Genomic DNA, 24,182 nt, shown 5'->3' with positions numbered 1-24,182 from the left:
AACTTTATTTGGAGCCTGAAATCAAACCTTCAGACAAATAAATCTTGTTTTAATCTGTAAGACTTTAAGCCATATATCTCCCCCTCTCTCTGAATTCCCCATGCACGCCTAGAAAATAAAAGTGTGATTGACCTTACAGACATCGGTGAAAACGTGGGCAAAATTATTGTGTAATGTATCCAAACAAAATCTTTTGTTGGAGATTTTTCTTCTTCTTTGGGTGTAAAAATGATCCCTTTGTCCTGCCAAGGAAATTAAAGAACATATTTATGTATGCGACAACGGCGGCAAGAGTCTTAGTAGCACAAGGATGGAAGAATGAAGAAATCCCAACCAAATAACTGTGGCAAGAGAAACTGATGGATTATGTGGAATTGGCAAAATTGACATATAAACTGCGTGATAAGGACAACGGTGACTTTAAAGAAGAATGGGAACCTTTTACAAAGTACTTAAAGAAACAGCAAAGTGAACTGGACTCCTTGGCAGGTTTTGAATAAACATACACAAATTTATTACAGTGGTACCTCGGGTTAAGTACTTAACTCGTTTCGGAGGTTCGTACTTAACCTGAAACTGTTCTTAACCTGAAGCACCACTTTAGCTAATGGGGCCTCCTGCTGCCACTGCGCCGCTGGAGCAGGATTTCTGTTCTCATCCTGAAGCAAAGTTCTTAACCTGAAGCACTATTTCTGGGTTAGCAGAGTCTGTAACCTGAAGCGTATGTAACCTGAGGTACCACTGTATTGGTAACATATAGACAGATAAATTAAGGATCTTTACAATTTTACAATATGCAGAGAATAACATATGTTGAAAAATCAGAGGCAGCACCTGAGCGGGTGGGAGGGAGCGTTTCTTCGGGAGGGGGGAGGGAAAAACTAAGGGGGAAAATGAGGGTGATATGTTTTTGATAAACTGTTATATTGAAAATTCTAATAAAAAATATTCAAGAAAAAGAAATGATCCCTTTGTTACAGGGACTCTCTCAACAACACCATCATCAAAGTAAAGTCCCATAATTCTTTTGGGGAAAGCCACAAAAGCTAAACACCAATTACCACGCAGCATTTTTAAAAGGCACTAAGAAATGATGATGATGATTAAGAATCTCTTGTGTAGATTCCTCCTTGGTGAATTCACACTGTCAAGGCCTGTGGGTAACTCCCAGGGATCATTAGCTCAGACACAGTTGGGAGACGTTAACAGCCAAATTACTCCCAAGTGCATCTGCACTGATGCTAATAAGATGTTTTAAATGGAGACGTGCCAACTTAAAGGGCCCCCTCTGTGCTCCCACAGCTTCTATTTGCATTGAAGCTGATTCGACAGAGACGGTGGGCAGGTGTTTCGCTTGCCGCTTTCCAAAACACCTTCCTCTGTCCCCCCGGGGGGCGGGGCGGGGATAATCTTAGCTGCTGTCATTATAAGAATTGGCTGGTCTGTTATCATCTTGCACCTTGAACTCCAGAATTGTACATGTACCAAAAGTTATTAATGAGGCCTCTAGAGGCACATTGGTGGTGCTGTGGGTTAAACCACAGAGCCTAGGACTTGCCGATCAGAAGGTCGGCGGTTCGAATCCCCGCGACAGGGTGAGCTCCCGTTGCTCAGCCCCTGCTCCTGCCCACCTAGCAGTTTGAAAGCACGTCAAAGTGCAAGTAGATAAATAGGTACCGCTCTGGCGGGAAGGTAAACGGCGTTTCCGTGTGCTGCTCTGGTTCGCCAGAAGCGGCTTAGTCATGCTGGCCACACGACCCGGAAGCTGTACGCTGGCTTCCTCGGCCAGTAAAGCGAGATGAGCGCTGCAACCCCAGAGTCGGTCACGACTGGACCTAATGGTCAGGGGTCCCTTTCCCTTTACCTTTCCCTCTGCCAGGCTTACGATGGCTCAGCTGGCCGGAGCATTGCTCCTGAACAGATTTGGGTCAGGCGTGCTTTACACCAGCTTCACCTAAACCGGCGTAAATTGCGCTGGCTTCCCATAGTTGGGATTGCTCCCTCGTATGGCTACATCTGTTTAGGGAAGTTTTTAATGTTTGAAGTTTTATTCTGTTTTTAACGTTCTGTTGAAAGCCGCTCAGAGTGGCTGGGGAAACCCATCCACGTGGGTGGGGTAGAAATCATCATCATCATCATCTCTGCAAGTTGCTGACTCTTTCAGTGCGGTGTAATAAGAGTGCTGAACTAGGACCTAAGAGACCGGGTTTGAATCTCCACTCAGCCGTGAAACTCAGAGCCTTGGACCAGTCACCGTCTCTCAGGGCTGCTGTTAGGATAGAAGAGGGAGGGGCAGCTTGAGCTCTTGGGAGGAATATCTGGCATTATATTGTAAATATAATAGACAATATACTAAAATGGACTTAAAAAGGCAGGGGCTGCTAAGGGTCCCTCCAGATAAACCATTTATTGAGTATACAGTGGCACCTCGGGTTACATACTCTTCAGGTTACAGACTCTGCTAACCCAGAAATAGTACCTCGGGTTAAGAACTTTGCCTCAGGATGAGAACAGAAATCCTGCTCCGGCGGTGCGGCTAAAGTGGTGCTTCAGGTTAAGAACAGTTTCAGGTTAAGAACAGATCTCCAGAATGAATTAAGTACTTAACCCGAGGTACCACTGTATATCCCAATTTGCTTGCACGCTGATTACAGAGAGGTTAGATTATAGCTGGCCATTTGTTTTGATTCATTTACGATCATTCGTCCTGATGTTCTTGCAGGGTGTTTACACAACCTTTATCATTCATTCACCCAAATCCCTGGAGGTATTTTGTCATCACATTCCAAAATGCAAGTCTGTGGCTTTATTTATTTCTGTTTAAGTGGATTTGTTACACTAGGGCAGCACAGCACTTTAACCCCCTTTAAGTGTGCAAACCTAAAGTTTTGGTATGCAGCCGAGTCCCCTCCAGCAAAACACTGACAGCCCAGAGGCACCCTGAGTTAACGCCTTGGTTAACTACCGTATTTTTTGCTCTATAAGACTCACTTTTTCCCTCCTAAAAAGTAAAGGGAAATGTGTGTGCATCTTATGGAGCGAATGCAGGCTGCACAGCTATCCCAGAAGCCAGAACAGCAAGAGGGATTGCTGCTTTCACTGCGCAGCGATCCCTCTTGCTGTTCTGGCTTCTGAGATTCAGAATATTTTTTTCTTGTTTTCCTCCTCCAAAAACTAGGTGCGTCTTGTGGTCTGGTGCGTCTTATAGAGCGAAAAATACAGTGATTGGTGAAGTAATTTGGAGGACATGGTTCCTGATTTCACATTCAAACAACAGAAACTCTGGGAGACGGGACTTTATTTGCACATTCTTTCCCCCAGCTAGTTCAGAGCTGCAAAGGGAGCATAATAGTTCAGAAACTTGACGGATTTGATCTTGAAGTCTCCAGCCACCGAGAAGAACTGTGCAGAATCCATTCCGAGCCGGTTGGGGAACTTGATCTCCTTGTTTCCTGGCATCGTCACCGTCACTGCCCTGGCGTCAAAGGAGATGGAGATCTAGCAAGGAGAAACCAATGACTTAGCCAACCTGGTGCTCACCAGAAGTTGTCAGAGTGCAACAAGTGTCGGTCAGGCTGTTTGCTGGGGTTGGTGGGAGTTGTAGTTCTAGATAGACCTTTGGTGCAATGCGGTCCATTCTTTCTTCTCCAGCCAGAAGGCAAGTAGGTAGGAGCTGACTGAGGGCAGAGGGAAACTGGTGGCGCAAATGGCCCCAAATTGCAGCAGAGGCACTTTGGACAGTGCTACATGATGCCCACCCTGGGATTACCAGCAGGGCTGTCTTTAGCAGATGTGGCACCAGGGTGCAAATATCCACCCAGCACCCTCAAATGACCATGGATGGGGGGGGGGGTGAAGCTGCGCACGGCCAGCCAGGGGGAAACTATATGGCTGACAGGGTGCAGCTGGTGGGCTTGCAGGGAAAGGGGAGGCCGCTGGCAAAGCCGCACAGCTCCCCCACTCGCTGGGTGTCCCTGAGGCCGGCGCCCTGGCGCAACGAACCACTAAGCCCTATGGGAAAGACGGCTCTGATTACCAGGAATAGGGCATTCAGTGTGGCAGCGCCAGGACCGTGGCATTTGCTGCCAAGCAACCATCACCTGCTCAAAGCTTATTTATTCACTCAGACTTTCCCTGTTATGCAACTTACCCATGAGCTATTCATTTTGTTGTAAACTGTTTCCATCTTTTATTATCTTAAAATCACGTTCGTGTGTTTGCCGCTTAGGTATTTTATTATTAAGCGGCATACAAACTTATATAAATACATTAAAAGGGTCTGGAGGGAGCCAAAGGTTACAAAATACCTGCTTTGCAACATTATCGCCCCACATTATCCAACTCGCCTTACGAGGAACACAGGAAACAGCCTTAAAGCGAGTTAAGACCATTGATCGATCATCAAGCTCAGCACAGTGGTACCTCTGGGTACGAACGGGATCCGTTCCGGAGCCCCGTTCGCATCCTGAAGCGAACGCAACCCGCGTCTGCATGTCTGCACATGCGCGAGTTGCGATTCGCCGCTTCTGCGCATGCGCGTGATGTCATTTTGAGCGTCTGCGCATGCGCGAGCGGTGAAACCCAGAAGTAACGCGTTCCGTTACTTTCGGGTGACCGCGGAGCGCAACCCGAAAACGCTCAACCTGAAGCAACTTCAACCCAAGGTATGACTGTATTGTCTAAAGCACTGGTTCCCAATTGGGGGTCCACATAACCCACCCAGGGGGTCCATGGCACATACCTATTAACACCCCATTTTTTATTATAACAACAACAACAACAACAACAACAATATATTATTTGTACCCCGCCTATCTGGCTGGGTTTCCCCAGCCACTCTGGGCGGCTTCCACAAAGACCAAAAATACACTAATATGTCATACATTAAAAACTTCTCTGAACCTTAAGATGTCTTCTGAATGTCAGATAGTTGTTTATCTCTTTGACATCTGATGGAAGGGCGTTCCACAGGGTGGGCGCCACTACCGAGAAGGCCCTCTGTCTGGTTCCCTGTAACTTTGCTTCTCGCACCGAGGGAACTGCCAGAAGGCCCTCGGTGCTGGACCTCAGTGTCCGGGCAGAACGAAGGGGGTGGAGATGCTCCTTCAGGTATACTGGGCCGAGGCCGTTTAGGGCTTTAAAGGTCAGCACCAACACTTTGAATTGTGCTCGGAAACGTACTGGGAGCCAATGTAGGTATTTCATGACTGGTGTTATGTGGTCTCAGCGACCGCTCCCAGTTACCAGTCTAGCTGCCGCATTCTGGATTAGTTGTAGTTTCCGGGTCACCTTCAGAGGTAGCCCCATGTAGAGCGCTGTGCTCTCATGTGACTTGTGCAGGAGTGTGGCCCGGAAGATGCTCACCCTGGTTTTGTGCTGGGACATGTTAGTGCCTAGGGCTGGGGGATTTCTGGTTTTGTGACATCACAATATATCACCAGCTAAACATTGCGATATATCAAGATGTCTGAAATAAGGATGGAGCTATGTAGAGGCATTGGCTGGCTTCAGAGTTTTCCCCACATTGTGATTTTTGCATAGCACGCGTGCACACACATTTCACGATTCACGATGTATTGCCAGCTCAAAAACTACAAAACCATTATCACGATATGGACTTGAAACTGGTTTTGGACAGTATATCTATCGCCCAGTCCTAACACACATCACGATTCGCGATATATTTGCCAGGTCAAAAACTACGAAACCGATGTCACGAGATGGACTTCAAACCGGTTTCGGACAATATTATTGATATATCACCTGGCCCTGATGGTGGCACCATTTGCATAGCAGAAAACTACCACAGAAATATCAACATTTCAAAAGTGTGGGAGTCTGTGGCTTGGCTTTTGGAAAAACAGAGGGTTTGCAGTAAGCTATTTGGGAACCACTGGTCTGGAATGATTGGCGGTGGCTTTCCTGAGTTTCAAGCAAGAGACTTTTCCCGCCCTACCTGGAAATTCCAGGGACTGAAGCTGTGACCTCTTACTTGCGAGGTCGATGCTCCACCCCTGAGCTAATGGCGTATCCCCATATTCACCTTGGCTTCTTCTCCCTGCTGGAAAGGGAAGAGCGACTCTCGCAGCTCCTGACCCCACACTCCACACGCCTTGGAGTTCCACACAATGTCGCGTGTATCAAAGCGAGGGTTGAAGTGGAGGAGGAGGTTGTGGCGATCTCGGCCCAGGTTGATGGCAAACCTGTCATGGAGACAGAGGAGATACTGGAGACGAAACTCACATTTGATAGGAAGCAGCAGAACCCCACATGGCTCCTTCCCCCTTCAACCCATGTATTTTTCTTCTGCTTTATCAGTACAAACCTCTTGGCATCTGGGGTCACTCTCCCCATCACCAGGATCCCATCGCCAATCTTGATAGTCTTGTCGGTCACAGCCAGCTGCTAAAGTAAGACCAAAGGGCAGGGTTAGACCAGGCATGGGGAAACATTGGCCCCCTTATTACTTTTTTGACATACAATAACCCATTTTTAGTTGCTACTTTAATTATAAAGGACGCTATGGGTTAAACCACAGAGCCTAGGACTTGCCAATCAGAAGGTGGGCGGTTTGAATCCCCGTGACGGGGTGAGCTCCTGTTGTTCGGTCCCTGCTCCTGCCAACCTAGCAATTTGAAAGGACGTCAAAGTGCAAGTAGATAAATAGGTACCGCTCCGGCGGGAAGGTAAACGGCGTTTCCGTGTGTTGCTCTGGTTTGCCAGAAGCGGCTTAGTCATGTTGGCCACATGACCCAGAAGCTGTACGCCGGCTCCCTCGGCCCATAAAGCGAGATGAGCGCCACAACCCCAGAGTCGGTCACAACTGGACCTAATGGTCAGGGTCCCTTTACCTTTACCTTACTTTAATTATAAAATTGTTTTCCCTCTTGTTTTTAAGTTTCCATGCCTGGTTTGTTTGCAAATTCAAATGCTCATTGCTTTAAATCATGGGTAACTAAACTAAGGCCCGGGGGCCAGATCCAGCCCAATCGCCTTCTCAATCCGGCCCGCGGACAGTCCGGAAATCAGTGTGTTTTTACATGAGTAGAATGTGTCCTTTTCTTTAAAATGCATCTCTGGGTTATTTGTGGGGCAGAGGAATTTCTTCATTCCCCCCCCCCAAAAAAAATATAGTCCGCCCCCCGCAAGGTCTGAGGGACAGTGGACCGGCCCCCTGCTGAAAAAGTTTGCTGACCTCTGCTTTAAATATTTCAGCTTCTGCTCCGACATAGATAATTTTCGCAACATTTTGATGGCTTGTACAATTTCACCTTTTAAAAAATTTGTAAGTTCCCTCTCTTTCTGAGCTATTCCCAACATGGTCTCTTGATTTTTCAACTTCTTCTGCTTCTTAAAAAGTGAATTCCACTGGAAGGGAAATCCTCTCATTACTGCTTTTCCAGCATCCCACACTATCTTAATATCTGTTTCTTGGTTTAAGTTCAATTCAAAGTCATCTTTTAATTTTAGCTAGCCCTTTTCCACTACTTTTTTTTTAAAAGTACCATAGGTATTCATTAAGGCTCCATCGAAATGATGTTCATCTGTCCTTTCTCCATGTAAATACTATCGCGTTGTGGTCTGAAAATGTTCTGGGTTGAAAAGCTTTTCTACAGAGATCCACATTTGGAATGCTAACTTGGAACATTAAGTTGGACACTATGAAAGACTTAAACAGTGGTACCTCGGGTTAAGAACTTAATTCGTTCTGGAGGTCCGTTCTTAACCTGAAACTGTTCTTAACCTGAGGTACAACTTTAGCTAATGAGGCTTCCTGCTGCTGCAGCACGATTTCTGTTCTCATCCTGAGGTAAAGTTCTTAAGCTGAGGTACTATTTCCGGGTTGTGGAGTCTGTAACCTGAAGCATCTGTAACCCGAGGTACCACTGTAATTGGAATAAAAAGGTAAAGGTAAATTAACTCATTGAAAGACTGAAAGACTGCTGCGCCATAAATGCCATAAATCAAGATAAGGAGAGTTGGCGTGTGTTGAGAGAGTTGGAACAGAGCCTAGAGCCTGGAAGATAAAATGGTGAAATGAAAGACTGAGATGACTACACTAAAAATCATTTAAAGGATATGAACACAGAATAAACTGCCTCCTGCATGCTAAAAGAAAGATGGATTTGTTGGACACGGTAGAGTCATACACCAGGACTGTGAAGACTAAGCAATGGGTTAAGATCGGACTTATGAAATTGGGGAAAAACAAAAGAGATAAATGCAGGAACAACTGAAAGAGACTTTCTCCAGACATCCAGAACATGGGAAGTCCCGAAATTCTTTTAATTTGGAATGTGTAATTGGCTTTGTTTATATTATGATGTGGCAAGATTTGATACAAATTGGAATATTATTAAATGAAAATTAATAAAAATTATCTACAAAAAAAGAGAAAATGTTCTAGGACGGTTGAATGCCCATTTTTTGAATACGAGTACCATAACGCGGGGGGCATTGTGGTTTAAACCACAGAGCCTAAGACTTGCCAATCAGAAGGTCAGCGGTTCAAATCCCCGTGACAGGGTGAGCTCCCATTGCTCGGTCCCTGCTCCTGCCAACCTAGCAGTTCAAAAGCACGTCAAAGTGCAAGTAGATAAATAGGTACCGCTCTGGCGGGAAGGTCAACGGCGTTTCCGTGCGCTGCTCTGGTTTGCCAGAAGCGGCTTAGTCATGCTGGCCACATGACCCGGAAGCTGTACGCCGGCTCCCTTGGCCAATAAAGCGAGATGAGCGCCACAACCCCAGAGTCGGCCACTACTGGATCTAATGGTCAGGGGTCCCTTTACCTTTACCTTACCATAATAATGGGTTTTGATGGACAACTCCCATGATCCCTGCCCACTGGCTATGCTGCCTGGGGCTGATGGGAGTTGTAGTTTGGGAACATCTAGGTGGTCAAACATCATGGCATTGATAATGAGCAGGGCCAGTTCAACATATCACCCAAACAGAGGAGAGTTCCTGCCATGGTTATCTGCCACTACTTTCCACAGACCTATCTACTGTTTTATATATATTACCCTCCCTCCCCCCCCCTCTCTCTCTCTCTGTTGTAGGGCAGGTAAAAGCAGAACTCAGCCAAAAGCAAATTTGCACTGTCAATCAGCTATTGATGCCGCCAGTCAGCTGGCTGGTGCACTTGCAAACCTTAACAGCTGATCATTTGGCATGACACAGATGGCTTAATTTCTTCTTTTAAAAAATTGCATTTTCAAAAACAGGAACAGGTGCTACTAGCCCAGAGATGAAAAGAAGAAAGAGTCCCTACCAAAGAGGAATGGCAGACTAAGCTGATGGACTACGCCAAAATGGCAAAGCTGACTGGGAAACTCAGGAACCAAGAGGACAAAAACTTTTTTTAAAAAAATTGGGGAAAATTTATAATTTACTTAGGAGACCACTGTAAACAGATGAAAATATTAGCAGGACTTTAATTTATTATTATTTATTTATTCTTAGAATTTAATATCACTTGTAATGTAACAGGTATTATGGATAATATGGATAAATACAAAAAAAATAGATCACGAAATAATATGTTTTTGAAAATGTTCACACTAGGACCCAAGGAAGGGTTGGAGGGGAAGTCGTGAGATTCAGAGAAATCTCTTTAAATGGATATGGATTTGGTATTGTTAGAAACTTTTTTTGTTTGCTTGTAAAATCTAATAAAAATGAATTTTAAAAACAAAACAGGAACAGAGAGCATATTTAAACCCCTCCTGTCCCACTTCTCTTTAAAAAAACAGGGCCATGGTAATTAAATTGGTTAGTCACTTGTTACGAAAGAAGATCTCCAAGCAACTTACAACATAAGTAAAAAAAAACAAACAAACCACAATATAGGCATATTTTCACAAACATGCATATTATTAGTAAAATATACAAGCACCTGCCACCCCAGTGGAAAACCAGGTACTGCTCCACTGGCAAGTTGCACAAGGGAGACTGAGTCACTAGACTGTTCTTTCTCCTACACTTTCTGTAACGACTTGACAAAATTACAATTTAATCTGCTCCCCCTAAGAGGCATTACATAACCACACGCCCCCGACAAACACAACACAGTACGGTAGTCAGCTAGAACTATTGCTATTGCTACACAGATTGGCCACACTCGGGAGTAACTTACATACTCCATAGTTTTCTCAGAGCTGCTTCAAAAAAGACACAGGAGGAATCCACGAAAGGGCTTCAAAGCCTGACCCTTAAAGCGGTGATCAGGGATCTGGCCTTCCTCCTCCCATCCAATCAGAGGTGCAGGCCTGTAAACACCATTTAGTCAAGAGTAGGCGAGGCTGGCCAATGGAGCAGATTGGAGCATCTCACCAGGTGGGTTCCTTCCAGACCAATTGTTAAGTGTTGTTGCAGGAATTTATGTATAGGTTGGGGGGGGTTGCCCCTCCAGCAGATATCATGCACATGCAGCCCACTACCAAAATCAGCACAATTGTGACACAAAACACTTCATCAGTTTCTTCCTGTCTATTCAAAGGGCCTTTGCTGCACGATACCAAACATAACAATTCACTGATAAATGTATCTATGTACTGGCTCACCGGGAAAACTTCAGAAATTCATATAGACAGGTGAGCTCAGCTACTCAGCAGCCCCTCTGCCTGAGTGATAATCCCTGGCATCCTGATACCTGAGTGCCAGACAGGTAGCCATTCCAGAAATAACAAACCCAGATGAAGACAAAAGGGTGTGATTAACTTGGCTGGGAAACAGGGAAATGTAGATATCTCTCTTGTTACACTTGATGGGTGTTTGGTGGAGGGCAAGGAGAACCATGGTGCAGAGTCAAGGATGCTCGGATTACTGCCACCAGACCTCCCCTTTCATGATGTAACCATGATGTATTAGTGATGTAGTGGGGTGGGTGTAACATGGGGGATTAGCAGCTAATAAAAGTTTGGGTTCTCTTTTGTTCGGGGCTTCCATCTTGTTCCACCTTGTGGCAGGTGGGAGTCCTGTCGCGACAGTCTGCAATAAAGACCAAGCCTACTGGCTGCTGTTTTGCTCTGGTATTCCTGGCTGGTGTCCTTGTTTTTTGTTTTTTGTTTTTTATAAATTTTTTATTGGTTTTTCAACACATATTAAAAGACAAAACAACACAATACATAAACAAACAAACATATAAACATGTATAATTTCTTAACCTTTCTTTCCTAAAACCTTCTTTTAGCGACTTCCCCATACCTCCCCTTTCTGCATCCCTGTTTTAAGTCCTTCCAGCAACCTCTAATTTCAATTTCTCATAAACACTTTCTTTAACTCTTTTTTCTTTTTCGTATCCAATTGTTTGTCACTGCAATTCTATTTTGCATTACCCAAGACATTTTAACATTCATTAATTTTACAACAATTCTTAAGATAAACTTTAAATTTCTTCCAGTCTTCTTCCACCGTCTCTTTCCCTTGGTCACGGATTCTGCCAGTCATCTCCGCCAGTCCCATGTAGTCGATCACCTTGGTCTGCCATTCTTCCAGTGTGGGTAGTTCTTGTGTCTTCCAATACTTTGCTAAAAGTACTCTTGCTGCTGTTGTAGCATACATAAAGAATGTCCTGTCTTTCCTGGTGTCCTTGTTTTTTGTCCAAGGGAGCCCTCAGATTTCTCCGTTAACAGTGTGCCATATATATATATATATATATATATATATATATATATATATATATAAAATTTGCACAGCTCGCTCATAGGGAAGAATACTTTAAAACCTGCCCTAACACCCTGAAGATGAGCGAAAGCATTTGTGGGTGGGCTTTTTCCGCCCACCACTTTCTCCAGAGGTTCCAATTCCTACCTCAATCTACCGATCTGATTAAGCATGGATAGGATGAAGCTGCATCTGTCTTCTGAGGATTGGTTTGCAGGCAGGCATGGCCAAACCCGGCCCTCCAGCTGTTTGGGGACTACAGTTCCCATCATCCCTGACTACTGGTCCTGTTAGCTAGGGATGATGGGAGTTGTAGTCCCAAAACAGCTGGAGGGCCAAGTTTGGCCATGCAGTACAGAACTTTATTGGCACTCCCAGCACGAAACTGATCTGGTTTACGATCTGACTGCCAATTCCACGTACATGGAGCTTTTGGAGCGAGTAAAAAAACAAAAACAAAAAACAGGTAAATTAAAATATAGTCTTCCTAATAATTATGTATGTGCAGGACATTTTTCTAACCCAGTTGGAGGTCTTTGCTAAAATAAATTATCAGTTTCATTGGGGAATAATCACAGATGTGATCTGTTAGCGGAAGTCTGAAATCACACAGAGAGTGCTATTGTACTCCTGCCCTTCATATGTATACAGTGGTACCTCGGGTTAAGTACTTAATTCATTCCGGAGGTCCGTTCTTAACCTGAAACTGTTCTTAACCTGAGGTACCACTTTACCTAATGGGGCCTCCCGCTGCCACCGTGCCGCCGCCACGTGATTTCTGTTCTCATCCTGAAGCAACGTTCTTAACCCGAGGTGCTATTTCTGGGTTAGCGGAGTCTGTAACCTGAAGCGTATGTAACCCGAGGTACCACCGTATTCTGTTTCACAATTTTGAAAATTCATTTAAACAACCCTAAAATATCAAAAGCTTCCCTTTCTCTTTCCATGGCTCATTTTGCATAACATAAATCCCTGCATATTTTATACAAACTAAACCATTCTGTATTCCATTATTAAACCCATCAAAACTTATTTACACTTCGCGTAGACATCTGATTGGCCTCCATGCGAACAGGATGATGAATTAGATAGACCTTTGGCCCATGGCAGCTAAACAGTTTTTATTGTTCCTTGCCACTTCTGCCCAGTGTATTAACTGGGCTTGAGACAGGATTGATCTGAGCCGCTGGTTAAAACCTTAATCCTGCAACCACTTATAGACCTTCTGTAACAGGGAGTGAATAGCTGTAGCCATTCCAATGTTGCTGGACTCTTAAGTCCCATCAGCTCCAGCTGACATAGCCAGTGGCCAAGGATGATGGGAGATGGTAGCAAGAAAGGGAGGAACCCACTTATATTTAATTAAGGATGAAAGATCAGAGCTTTGCAAACTCTGTGTTGCGACATGTTAGTGTGTCGGCTGCAGTGTGCAGGTGCGTCGTGCGAGTGCTCTTATAAGGGGTTAGTTTAACCTCCAGTTTGCTAATAAAACTGAATTACTGATTACTCTCCAAAAAGTGTGTCACCAACATGAGAAGTTTGGAAAGCTCCGATGGCGCTGTTGTCTAAACTACTGAGCCTCTTGGGCTTGCCGATCAGAAGGTTGGCGGTTTGAATCCCCACGATGGGGTGAGCTCCCGTTGCTCTGTTCCAGCTCCTGCCAACCTAGCAGTTTGAAAGTACCACTCCAGCGGGGAGGTAAACAGCGTTTCTGTGCGCTGCTCTGGTTTCGCCAGAAGCGGCTTAGTCATGCTGGCCACATGACCTGGAAAAACTGTCTGTGGACAAATGTTGGCTCCCTCAGCCAGTAAAGCGAGATGAGTGCCGCAACCCCAGAGTCATTCGTGACTGGACTTAACTGTCAGGGGTCTTTTACCTTTTTTAGGCCTCTCAGGTAAAAAATTATGCTTTCAAGAGTGGCTTACATGCCCAGAAAGTAAAACAAGGACATTCCTTGCCCACAGGTTTACAATCTTAAGGTCAAAACACAAAAGGAAAAGGGGGTAGGGAGGGAAGAGGAAGAAAGCAAACTCAGGGGCTGGTTATTTAAGTCAAATGGAAGTTCTTATAACTACCAGATAGAATGATTGCATTCTCTACAGAACAAGCCTAAACTAATGGGAAGCTTAGGTAGCAGGAAGGATTTGGGGGGGGGGTGTCACAGCACACAGAGAAGGGTTAACCCTTCCCTTCCCAGCTGCGTGGCAGCAACCATGCTTGAAAAAGGCCTTCCAATGCAAGACGGGTTTCCCAGCAGTTTGCACACCCTGCCTACAAAGGCTGCCCTCCAATGGAGGAGCAGCGTAATAAAAGCACATCTACTAATCTTAACACCTGGACCCTTGCTGCATGTGTAGGTCGAGCAGTCTCAAAAGCAAAGACCCCGTGTTATAGGGTGCTATGTAAATATAACCCAAGCGGTAAAGGGAATTTGAATAATGGAAAGCTTTCAAAATGTTAATATTCTCTCTCTCTATGTGTGTATATATATATGTGTGTGTGTGTGTGTGTGTGTGTGTGTGTATTATATATATATATATATATATATATGTATTTGTGTGTGTATATATATATATATATATATATAGGGACGCGGGTGGCGCTGTGGGTAAAACCTCAGCGCCTAGGACTTGCCGATCGTCAGGTCGGTGGTTCGAATCCCCGTGGCGGGGTGCGCTCCCGTTGCTCGGTCCCAGCGCCTGTCAACCTAGCAGTTCGAAAGCACCCCCGGGTGCAAGTAGATAAATAGGGCCCGCTTACTAGTGGGAAGGTAAACGGCGTTCCGTGTGCTGCACTGGCTCGCCAGATGCAGCTTGTCATGCTGGCCACGTGACCCGGAAATGTCTCTGGACAGCGCTGGCCCCCGGCCTCTTAAGCGAGATGGGCGCGCAACCCCAGAGTCGGACACAACTGGCCCGTACGGGCAGGGGTACCTTTACATATATATATATATATATATATATATATATATATATATGTGTGTGTGTGTGTGTGTGTGTGTGTGTGTGTGTATACACACACACACACGCACACATACATACTTTGGCCACCTCATGAGAAGAGAAGACTCCCTGGAAAAGACCCTGATGTTGGGAAAGATGGAGGGCACAAGGAGAAGGGGACAACAGAGGACGAGATGGTTGGACAGTGTTCTCGAAGCTACCAGCATGAGTTTGACCAAACTGCGGGAGGCAGTGGAAGATAGGAGTGCCTGGCGTGCTCTGGTCCATGGGGTCACGAAGAGTTGGACATGACTAAACAACAAGAACAACATACACAATTTAAAATACTCATTTAAGCATCATTAAAACATCAGTGACTTTCCTTCTCTTTCCATGGTTCATTTTGCATAACATAAAATCCCTGCATACTTTACATAAACTAAACCATTCAGCATTCCATTATTACCTCCATCACAACTTATTTACACTGTTGAATTTATCTTAATGCTGAATTTATCTTAATGCTGCCAAGAGAGAGAGAAGCGACATTTTAAAGGGGATTCAAGCCGTTACAGAGCACCTGGAGCAGTGGCAAACACAATATACTGTATGACAAATGCGTTGCTTTCTTGCCCAGCTCCTGTTGCGTTAAGGGTTAAAAGCCAAGCGAGTCCTTTCCTAGCTCGGCTGGATGGCGGGGAGATCGATGGCGGATGTCGCTTCCTGCTCCGCCCACCGTGGGAAATAATTAATGGAATTTCCCAGGCCTTGGGGCGGTGCATTGTTTCTTGGGGGAGAAAGCCGGTGAGTTTAAAAATAAATAAACCGAAAAGCCCGTGGGTGAAAGGTGCAATTCCGGGTGGAAGAAAAGGAGAAAGGAAGGGGGTGCAGATTGGATTCGTGGGGCCGGAGGGAGGCGAGGCATTGTTTGGGCTAAGAGCATCCGAAGATCAGGATCAGGCCAGGGGATCTCTCCAGTCCAGCGGCCAACCAGATGCCCCATCGGCAAGCCTCTCCAAACAGGACCTCCCCACGCGCGATCCCCAAATACTCGTTTCTAAGGGAATAAATAGCCATTGGCACAGCCTTTGCCCTCTTTTAAAGCCGTTCTTGCATTTTTGGGGGGGTGGGGTTAGACTAGATGACCCTTTCAGCCCTACAATTCTAGGATTCTACCTCTTGTACGTGGCAAATTCCACGCGTGCAAATTCCACCTTCTTTTGTCTGCCCCGATATTATGCTGTCCGTTAGTATGCTCTTCATTACGTTTTTATTACTGATGTTCCATAAAATGTGTCCCCCCCCGCCTTTTCTTAAATCAAATTTTTATTGGTTTTTAAACAAACACAATAAGCCTTAAACACTTATCCAGCAGTACAGCTAACGGTGTTTGTTTTATCCATCGTCTCTGGATAAACGTTCAACATTCAAGCATATTACTTAACATAACCTCTCCACTGACCGAAATCAATATCTTCTTATACCAAACCTCTCGGAATGTGCTCTTAATGTTGTACAACGCCCTGGGGGTCTTTGATAAATAATAATAATAATAATAATAATAATAATAATAATAATAATAATAATAATTTATTTGTACCCCGCCCATCTGGCTAGGCTTCCCCAGCCACTCTGTGCGGCTTCCAACAAAGATTAAAAATACATTAAAATGTCACACATTAAAAACTTCCCTGAACAGGCCTGCCTTCAGATGTCTTCTAAATGTCAAGTAGTTGTTTATCTCTTTGACATCTGGTGGGAGAGCGTTCCACAGGGCGGGCGCCACTACCGAGAAGGCCCTCTGCCTGGTTCCCTGTAACTTGGCTTTTCGCAGTGAGGGAACCGCCAGAAGGCCCTCGGAGCGGGGGTGGAGACGCTCCTTCAGGTATACAGGACCGAGGCCGTTTAGGGCTTTAAAGGTCAGCACCAACACTGTGAATTGTGCTCGGAAACATACTGAGAGCCAATGCAGGTCTTTCAGGACCGCTGTTATATGGTCCTGTATGTAAGCCGAATAAATAATGACAATAGTAATCTTATTCACACTTAATGTGGGAGTTAGCCCCGCTAAACTCAATGGGATTTACTTCCAAGTAAGCATGGCCAGGATTGTGATCCGTTGTCCCACTCAGAGCCTGGCTGGGAGACTTTTGGCTTGCTAGATGTTGCCAAGACTACAACTCCCATCTTACCTGACCATTGGCCGAATGATGGCAGCTGGAGTCGGTGGGATCTAGAGCTCAGCAGCATCTGGGGTGGGGACCACGGGCTCCCCAACCCTGAATCAGAAGATTTCACGCTTTCAGATTCCAGGATCCCCGTTCCTGAAACCATCTCCTTTCCACTTTGTCCTCACAGGCTGTGGCACGTTTCAGCTCTGATGGGCCTTTCATCCTGAAGGAACAGAGATGTCAGTAACACACCTGGCTCAGGTATGCAGGAGGATGAAGGCAGAGGGTTTGTGCCAGGGAGGTGTGAGCTCAGAGAAATGCTCTTTTTCCCCCTGCTCTTGCCGGCCCATTACTATTGTTAATCCACTTGCCGATCGGAAGGTCAGCAGTTCGAATCCCCACGACAGGGTGAGCTCCTGTTGCTCTGTCCCAGCTCCTGCTAACCTAGCAGTTGGAAAGCACGCCAGTGCAAGTAGATAGATAGGTACAGCTGTGGTGAGAAGGTAAATGCTATTTCTGTGCGCCCTGGTTTCTGTCACGGTGTCCTGTTGCGCCAGAAGCGGTTCAGTCCTGCTGGCCATGTGACCAGGAAAGATGTCTGTGGACAAACACCAGCTCCCTTGGCCTGAAAGCAAGATGAGTGCCGCAACCCCATAGACGCCCTTGACTGGATGTAACTGTCCAGGGGTCCTTTACCTTTTTTAGCTGCTACCCAAAGGTCTCCAAAGAACTCAGAACACAATTGAAAACATTAATACATTATGCCCAGGGTTTGAAATTCCCCAGGCGCGTTTTGCGACTGGCGTGAGTACTTCCGCTATGGGGCAGCTCTGTAAACTGGGTAGGTAAATACGGGGAAAGCAAAATGTCACTCAGAGAAGGATCTGAAATATTTTCCTTGAAGCTTGAATTTGTTTTATTCCGGATTGTTTCATTTGATGTGGTCTAAACCACTGAGCCTTGGGCTTGCCAATCGGAAGGTTGGCGGTTTGAATCCCAGCGACGGGGTGAGCTCCCGTTGCTCGGTCCCTGCTCCTGCCCACCTAGCAGTTCGAAAGCATATCAAAGTGCAAGTAGATAAATAGGTACCTCTCCGACAGGAAGGTAAACGGTGTTTCCGTGCGCTGCTCTGGTTCGCCAGAAGCGGCTTAGTCATGCTGGCCACATGACCTGGAAGCTGTACGCCGGCTCCCTTGGCCAATAAAGTGAGATGAGCGCCGCAACCCCAGAGTCGGCCACAACTGGACCTAATGGTCAGGGGTCCCTTTACCTTAAACTGCTTTTAGATTTTCTCTTTAAAATATAAAACTGTACAGTTTTACCTTGGTTGTCAAATGCCCTGGTTCCCGAATGCCGCAAACCTGGAAGTGATTGTTCCAGTTTGCGAACGTTCTCTTGGAGCCTGAACCTCCAATGGGGCTTCCGCAGCTTCTGATTGGCTGCAGGAGCTTCTGCAGCCAATCAGAAGCCGTGATTTGGTTCCCGAACATTTTGGAACAATAAACCCCACCATGAGGGGGAAAACGATGCCTAGGCATTTCGTTGTGGCAACCGTAACCTAGGTTGAAGGCTCCATTTAGTGATCAGCTTATATATTTTAACACTGGTTATACTATTAGTACAACCCTGGTGACAGCCACAATAGGAATAGCACACTAGTAACAAATCAGTATCACCTCAGTCTATCAAAAGGCCGGGGTGGAGGGAGGTAAGCCTTTTCCTGGTACTGAAAACATGTCAGTAAAGTCACCAGGTGGATCTTGCCGGGGAGAGCATTTCACAGAGGAGGAGCCACCACTGAAAAGGCGCTATGCCTTGTCTGCACCTTCCTTAGAGAGGGGATCTGGAGAAGATCCGTTCAAAAAAGATATGGGTAGGTTCCTATTGGGGGAGGCGTTCCAGAAGCTATTGCAGTGCTTGTTGTTGTTTATTAGAAAACCTTTGTGCGCCCTCTTCAACCTGGGAAGTAAACACGGCACACATTGCGGCCATTTTTCTTTATATTGGTGAAATCAGCCTGTCTGTTTTGCATTTCCTTCTTGTAGTCGTTTTCCTGCCCCTTTCAGATGCTGGTGAGCTTTGAAGACATTGCTGTCTATTTCACCAAGGGTCAGTGGGATCTTCTGGATTCGCATCAAAAATCTTTGTATAGCGACGTCATGGGGGAGAATTATGGCCATGTAGCTTTCCTGAGTAGGTACTATTTCTCATCATTTTGTTGGGACAGATATATGTTCTGAAGCAGCCATCTTATACCACTTTTAAATGTGTGGGAGGGGAAGCGGGGCTATTGGTTTGTTTGTTTGCTCTTGTTTTTAAGAGGTATTTTGTGCTCTTATGTTGCGAACCGCCCTGAGCTCTGTGGATGAACGACGGCATGCACATTTAATAAATAATAATAAGGCTGTTCTGGAAAATCAGTTGAGGGCATTTGCCAGGTATAAGAACACCTGAAGAACACCTGCTAGATCAGGCCAAAGGCCCACCTAGGCCACATTCACAACATACATTGCAGGGGGTTGGACTAGATGACCCTTGGGGTCCCAACTCTGCGATTTTATGATTCTATACATCTAAAGACCTATGATAACATTTAAACCCCCCTGGCTTCCCCCAAAGGGTACCGGGAGCTGCTGTTTCTCAAAGTTTGCGCCTTCATTATGCACTTTTAAGCGCCAGGCAAAAATGTTTCTTTTTAACCAGGCCTTTGGTTGACCTGACTGACATCCTATACCCTTTTAAAATGTGGCTCTTTTTTGCGATGTGTGTGTATTATTGGGTTATTTTTAATTTTTATTTTATATATTGTGATCTTTTCTGCGAACCGCTCTGAGACCTCCAGGTGTAGGGCGGTACAGTGGACGCTCGGGTTGCGAATGTGATCCGTGTGGGAGGCACGTCCGCAACCCGCAGTGTCTGCAACCCGCAACACCACGTCTGTGCATGCGCAAAGTGCGATTTAGTGCTTCTGCGCATGCGCGAGTCCAAAACCCGGAAGTAATCCATTCCGGTACTTCCGGGTTTCGGCGCGTCCGTATCCCGAAGCATCTGTAACCTCAGGTATGACTGTATATAAATTCATCATAATAAACAAACAAACAAACAAATAAATAAGGGTGTCAAGGGTTTGGAGGCCCACAGGTGGCGCTGTGGGTTAAACCACAGAGCCTAGGACTTGCCGATCAGAAGGTCGGCGGTTCAAATCCCCGCGATGGGGTGAGCTCCCGTTGCTCGGTCCCTGCTCCTGCCAACCTAGCAGTTCGAAAGCACATCAAAGTGCAAGTAGATAAATAGGTATCGCTCTGGCGGGAAGGTAAACGGCGTTTCCGTGCGCTGCTCTGGTTCGCCAGAAGCAGCTTAGTCATGCTGGCCACATGACCCGGAAGCTGTACGCCGGCTCCCTCGGCCAGTAAAGAGAGATGAGCGCCGCAACCCCAGAGTCGGCCACGACTGGACCTAATGGTCAGGGGTCCCTTTACCTTTAGCTTTATCTCCTTCCCAAAGCTACACTTCCAAAAGTAGTGGAACAATCAACCTGTCTTCACCGCCTCTGATTGCTGTGCTGTTTTCATGAGCTTTGTTTTATTGCGTGTTTCAATTATGGATGTTCGTATGTGCAACTGGCCTTTGTACTTCGTAAACCTCTCGGAAGCCTGTTTTTGACGTTAGGCGGTATGTTGAGTATTGAATAGCAACAGGAACAGTAATAATAATGTTCACATCCTTACCCAAGTGGGGTCTCCAGTTCTCAAACCCGACCTGATCTCTCGGCTGGAACAAGAGGAAGAGCCCTGGATTCCGATCCCCTGTGAGGTGGATGGAGGGAAGACTCTGGACTCTGGACCAGGTGCGAAATTAGACGAAGCCAGCTTTCAAATAAGGTGTTTGGGATTGTGCACGATGCAAAAATCCCCAGATTTTTGTTGGACTACAACTCCCATCATCCCTGTTCGGGAGGGAAGATGCCAACATGGTGGGGTGGTGCCACAAAGTTGCCCTCACGTAAGCCCCCTTGAGATTATATTTCGTCGCCTTGAGAACAGCGATTTAGATCACAAGGGTGATGATAATCAGTGTAATCAAAATCGTGCTACCTCTGTGTGCCTGTCGCCCCCCTGCATGCATTTTCTTCTGCATGTGATATTTGCTGAAGGAGAAGAATTCCTTTCTGCAGAATTCGCTCACTTTCTGAGGCTTGGTTTGAACGGAGCGTCAAAATTCTGAAATGGAAATGGAATTGTTCTCTGCATTTTTTGTGCCTTCAGGTGCAAGAAGTCCGTACTCTCTTTGTGCTGGTGCATCCGCTCCTCCTGGTGGAAGGGATACAACTGAGGCAGACCCCGGGCAGGTAGGAAACTCTGATTGCAGAGCCCAGCGGCAGAAATCTGTCATTTGCCCACATTGAGAACCAGTGTAGTGGATTGAAATCCCAACTGGGCCAAGGAGACCAGCATTTCAGATCTCTGTTGGGCCAGTTGTTGTCTCTTGGCCACCCCTGCCTCACAGTGTTGCTGTGAGGATGGCATTAGAGAGTCCCGCTGTGTGGCTGTGGGAGAGGGGAGGCATACAAACTGCCTTGTTCCGAGGCAGATTATTGGTCCATCCAACACAGTATTGTCTACAGGTCCTGTGATGATTGGCAGAAGCTCTCTAAGGTTTCGGGAACTGGTGCTGTGGTCTAAACCACTGAGCCTCTTGGGCTTGCCAATCAGAAGGTTGGTGGTTCAAATCCCCGCTCCTGTTGCTCTGTCCCAGCTCCTGCCAACCTAGCAGTTCAAAAGCATGCCAGTGCAAGTAGATAAATAGGTACCACTGCGGTGGGAAGGTAAACGGTGTTTCCGTGCGCTCTGGTTTCTGTCAAGGTGTCCAGTTGTGTCAGAAGCAGTTTAGTCCTGCTGGCCACATGACCCAGAAAGCTGTCTGTGGACAAACACCGGCTCCCTCGGCCTGAAAGCGAGATGAGCGCCGCAACCCCACAGTCACCTTTGACTGGACTTAACCGTCCAGGGGTCCTTTACCCTTTTTTTGCCTGGGGTGCCAGGGATTGAACCCAGACAGACACGAGCTAGCTGAGGACAGACTGAGTTTAGTGCCTCCACTGAATCTCAGATCAGAGCAAAACCACATTTTGAAGCAGATATGCCACTATTGTGTGTGGTTTGGGGTAGAAGTCTCTTTGGGATGGTATCTGGGGAAGTGAAGATCTTCAGTTTGCCGACCTGTTGTTGTCGTCATTGTTGCAGAGACCAGTGACCTTTGAGGATGTGGCTGTGTACTTTTCAGAGCAGGAGTGGGCCTTTCTGGATCCGGCTCAAAGAAGCTTGTACAGGGATGTCATGCTCGAGAACTATGAAAATACATCTTTGCTGGGTAAGTACCTTGTTCAACTCAGGTTGAATCCTGACAAGACAGAAGTACTGTTTTTGGGGGACAGGAGGTGGGCAGGTGTGGGGGACTCCCTGGTCCTGAATGGGGTAAATGTGCCCCTGAAGGACCAGGTGTGCAGCCTGGGAGTCATTTTGGACTCGCAGCTGTCCATGGAGGCACAGGTCAATTCTGTGTCCAGGTCAGCTGTTTATCAGCTCCATCTGGTACACAGGCTGAGACTCTAAAATGCAGCCTCATTTTAAAAGTAGCCCGTAGATCAAAACCATAATGGAAGGGAAACATAAGGGTCAGACTGAGTCCAAAGCAAAGGCCAGGCGGAACAACTCTGTCTTGCAGGCCCTGCGGAAAGATGTCAAGTCCCGCAGGGCCCTAGTCTCTTGTGACAGAGCGTTCCACCAAGTTGGGGCCAGTACTGAAAAGGCCCTGGCTCTACATGAGACCAAGAAATGATTGTCTGATTCCTCCTTGATCCTCTTTGGCTTTTCTCTCCAAACAGGGTCTCATGTCCTCAAACCCTCCCTGATCTCCAGCTTAGAAGAAGAGGAAGAACCTTGGGTGCCAGATCCACAGGCCCTGGAGGAAAGGAAGGCCTTGGACTCCAGCTCTGGTGAGAGAGGAAGGATGTGAGATTTGTTTGCTTGTTTTGAGTTGAAGAGCATTTAAACATAACACTGGGAAACAAAAAAATTGTTGCAGCTGTTCTAACCTAATTTAGACGTGCTGATTTCATATCTGAAGTTGGTTTTGTTTTGTAAGCTCTAGGGGGTTTTTTGGAATTCATGCACCAGGCTTGTTTACACATTTTTGTCTACTTGAGGAAGCCATGGTCCAATCTGAAAAATACAAATATTTAGGTTAGGTAAAGGTAAAGGGACCCCTGACCATTAGGTCCAGTCGTGACCGACTCGGGTTGCGGCGCTCATCTTGCTTTATTGGCCGAGGGAGCCGGTGTACAGCTTCCGGGTCATGTGGCCAGCATTACTAAGCCGCTTCTGGCGAACCAGAGCAGCACACGGTAATGCCGTTTACCTTTCCGCAGGAGCGGTACCTATTTATCTACTTGCACTTTGACGTGCTTTCAAACTGCTAGGTGGGCAGGAGCAGGGACCGAGCAACGGGAGCTCACCCCGTCACGGGGATTCAAACCGCTGACCTTCTGATCGGCAAGTCCAAGGTTCTGTGGTATAACCCATAGTGCCACCCACGTCCCTATATTAAGGTTACAAAACTATAAAAATAAAGAAAAATTAAGTTTGCAAAACAATAATTACCATGTGGTTAGGGTAGATCAACGTGTTAGTGTCCACTTATCCCCAGTGTAAATATGACGTATCAGCAAAAGTCGGAAATTGAAAGATAACTATAGCATGTACACGAAAATTGATTTCAGATTTGAAATCAGCATTGAAAGAACATATAAGAAGAGTTGAAAAACCTCATGCAACAGAAAATGAAAAAAAATTGTTCAAATTGTTCCTCAGTGCTTCCCTCCCGTTCCTGGAGAGGACTCTGCCTCATGTTTTTTCAAACATTTTAATTTCCTCTCGGCTCCTTCTAAATGATTTATTTAGGTTTGTGTTCTGTTATTACTCCCTCATGTTCTCAGCTCCTAAAATGTCTCTGGTTTATTCCTTTGTTTACCTGAGCGCGCTCTCTGTCTCCCTCCCAGCAGGTGACAAGAAAAAAAGGCACTTTTGCCCAGATTGTGGGAACAGTTTTACGGTGCTAGCGAGCCTCGTGAGGCACCAGAGATCCCACACGGGGGAGAGACCTTACAAATGCCTCGAGTGTGGGAAAGGGTTTCGCGACAAAGGAGGCCTCGTCAAACATCGGAGGATCCACACTGGCAAAAAGCCCCACGAGTGCCATGAATGCAGAAAAAGGTTCACGGAAAGAGATGCGCTCATTCAGCATCAGAAAATCCATCTTGGTGAGGGAATTGTGGTCACCGTGCTTTGGGGTGTCGCTTATTTATTCACGCACTGCTCTGCAACAACTAAAGCACTGTTTAAAAAAA

The 24,182-nt window shown here is 46.2% G+C and overlaps 2 protein-coding genes across 8 annotated transcripts in view; one reads left to right on the top strand and one right to left on the bottom strand.

Moving 5' to 3' along the window:
* LOC310756806 (uncharacterized protein) overlaps positions 1 to 24,182 on the top strand; it is a 33,114-nt gene that overhangs the window by 4,093 nt on the left and 4,839 nt on the right. For 2 of the 4 annotated variants that reach the window (XM_083601600.1, XM_083601601.1), the window contains exons 2-9: positions 15,244 to 15,410; positions 16,965 to 17,038; positions 18,844 to 18,970; positions 20,511 to 20,624; positions 21,043 to 21,125; positions 22,021 to 22,147; positions 22,662 to 22,772; positions 23,835 to 24,095. In XM_083601600.1, coding sequence (XP_083457726.1) covers positions 17,015 to 17,038; positions 18,844 to 18,970; positions 20,511 to 20,624; positions 21,043 to 21,125; positions 22,021 to 22,147; positions 22,662 to 22,772; positions 23,835 to 24,095 — 847 coding nt within the window. In that variant the 5' untranslated portion in view covers positions 15,244 to 15,410; positions 16,965 to 17,014. The remainder of the gene's footprint in view (positions 1 to 15,243; positions 15,411 to 16,964; positions 17,039 to 18,843; positions 18,971 to 20,510; positions 20,625 to 21,042; positions 21,126 to 22,020; positions 22,148 to 22,661; positions 22,773 to 23,834; positions 24,096 to 24,182) is intronic. The other 2 variants (XM_083601602.1, XM_083601603.1) reach the window with 2 other exon arrangements.
* On the bottom strand, positions 2,966 to 16,938 carry LOC310757291 (galectin-1-like). Of its 4 annotated transcripts, none has more exons than XM_083602609.1 (4): positions 16,799 to 16,938; positions 6,326 to 6,405; positions 6,044 to 6,203; positions 2,966 to 3,498 (listed from the first exon to the last, which is right to left on the bottom strand). In XM_083602609.1, exons 2-4 carry the CDS (start codon positions 6,352 to 6,354, stop codon positions 3,322 to 3,324), a joined length of 366 nt encoding a protein of 121 aa, XP_083458735.1. In that variant the 5' UTR covers positions 6,355 to 6,405; positions 16,799 to 16,938; the 3' UTR covers positions 2,966 to 3,321. The 4 variants fall into 4 exon arrangements, with proteins under 4 accessions (XP_083458735.1, XP_083458733.1, XP_083458734.1 ...); XM_083602607.1 differs by lacking the exon at positions 16,799 to 16,938 and adding an exon at positions 15,187 to 15,297; XM_083602608.1 differs by lacking the exon at positions 16,799 to 16,938 and adding an exon at positions 10,140 to 10,377.

This window comes from Podarcis filfolensis (assembly GCF_964270895.1).
Source record: "Podarcis filfolensis genome assembly, chromosome: 2".
In the NCBI taxonomy this organism is placed as follows: domain Eukaryota; kingdom Metazoa; phylum Chordata; class Lepidosauria; order Squamata; family Lacertidae; genus Podarcis; species Podarcis filfolensis.
This window is presented reverse-complemented; position numbering and strand designations above follow the sequence as displayed.

Coding starts and splice junctions, on each gene's coding strand:
- LOC310757291 (XM_083602606.1), bottom strand. Junction 6,204..6,325: donor GTGACCCCAGATGCCAAGAG/GTTTGTACTGAT, acceptor TCTCCATGACAG/GTTTGCCATCAACCTGGGCC. Junction 3,499..6,043: donor AGCAGGGAGAAGAAGCCAAG/GTGAATATGGGG, acceptor TCTCCTTGCTAG/ATCTCCATCTCCTTTGACGC.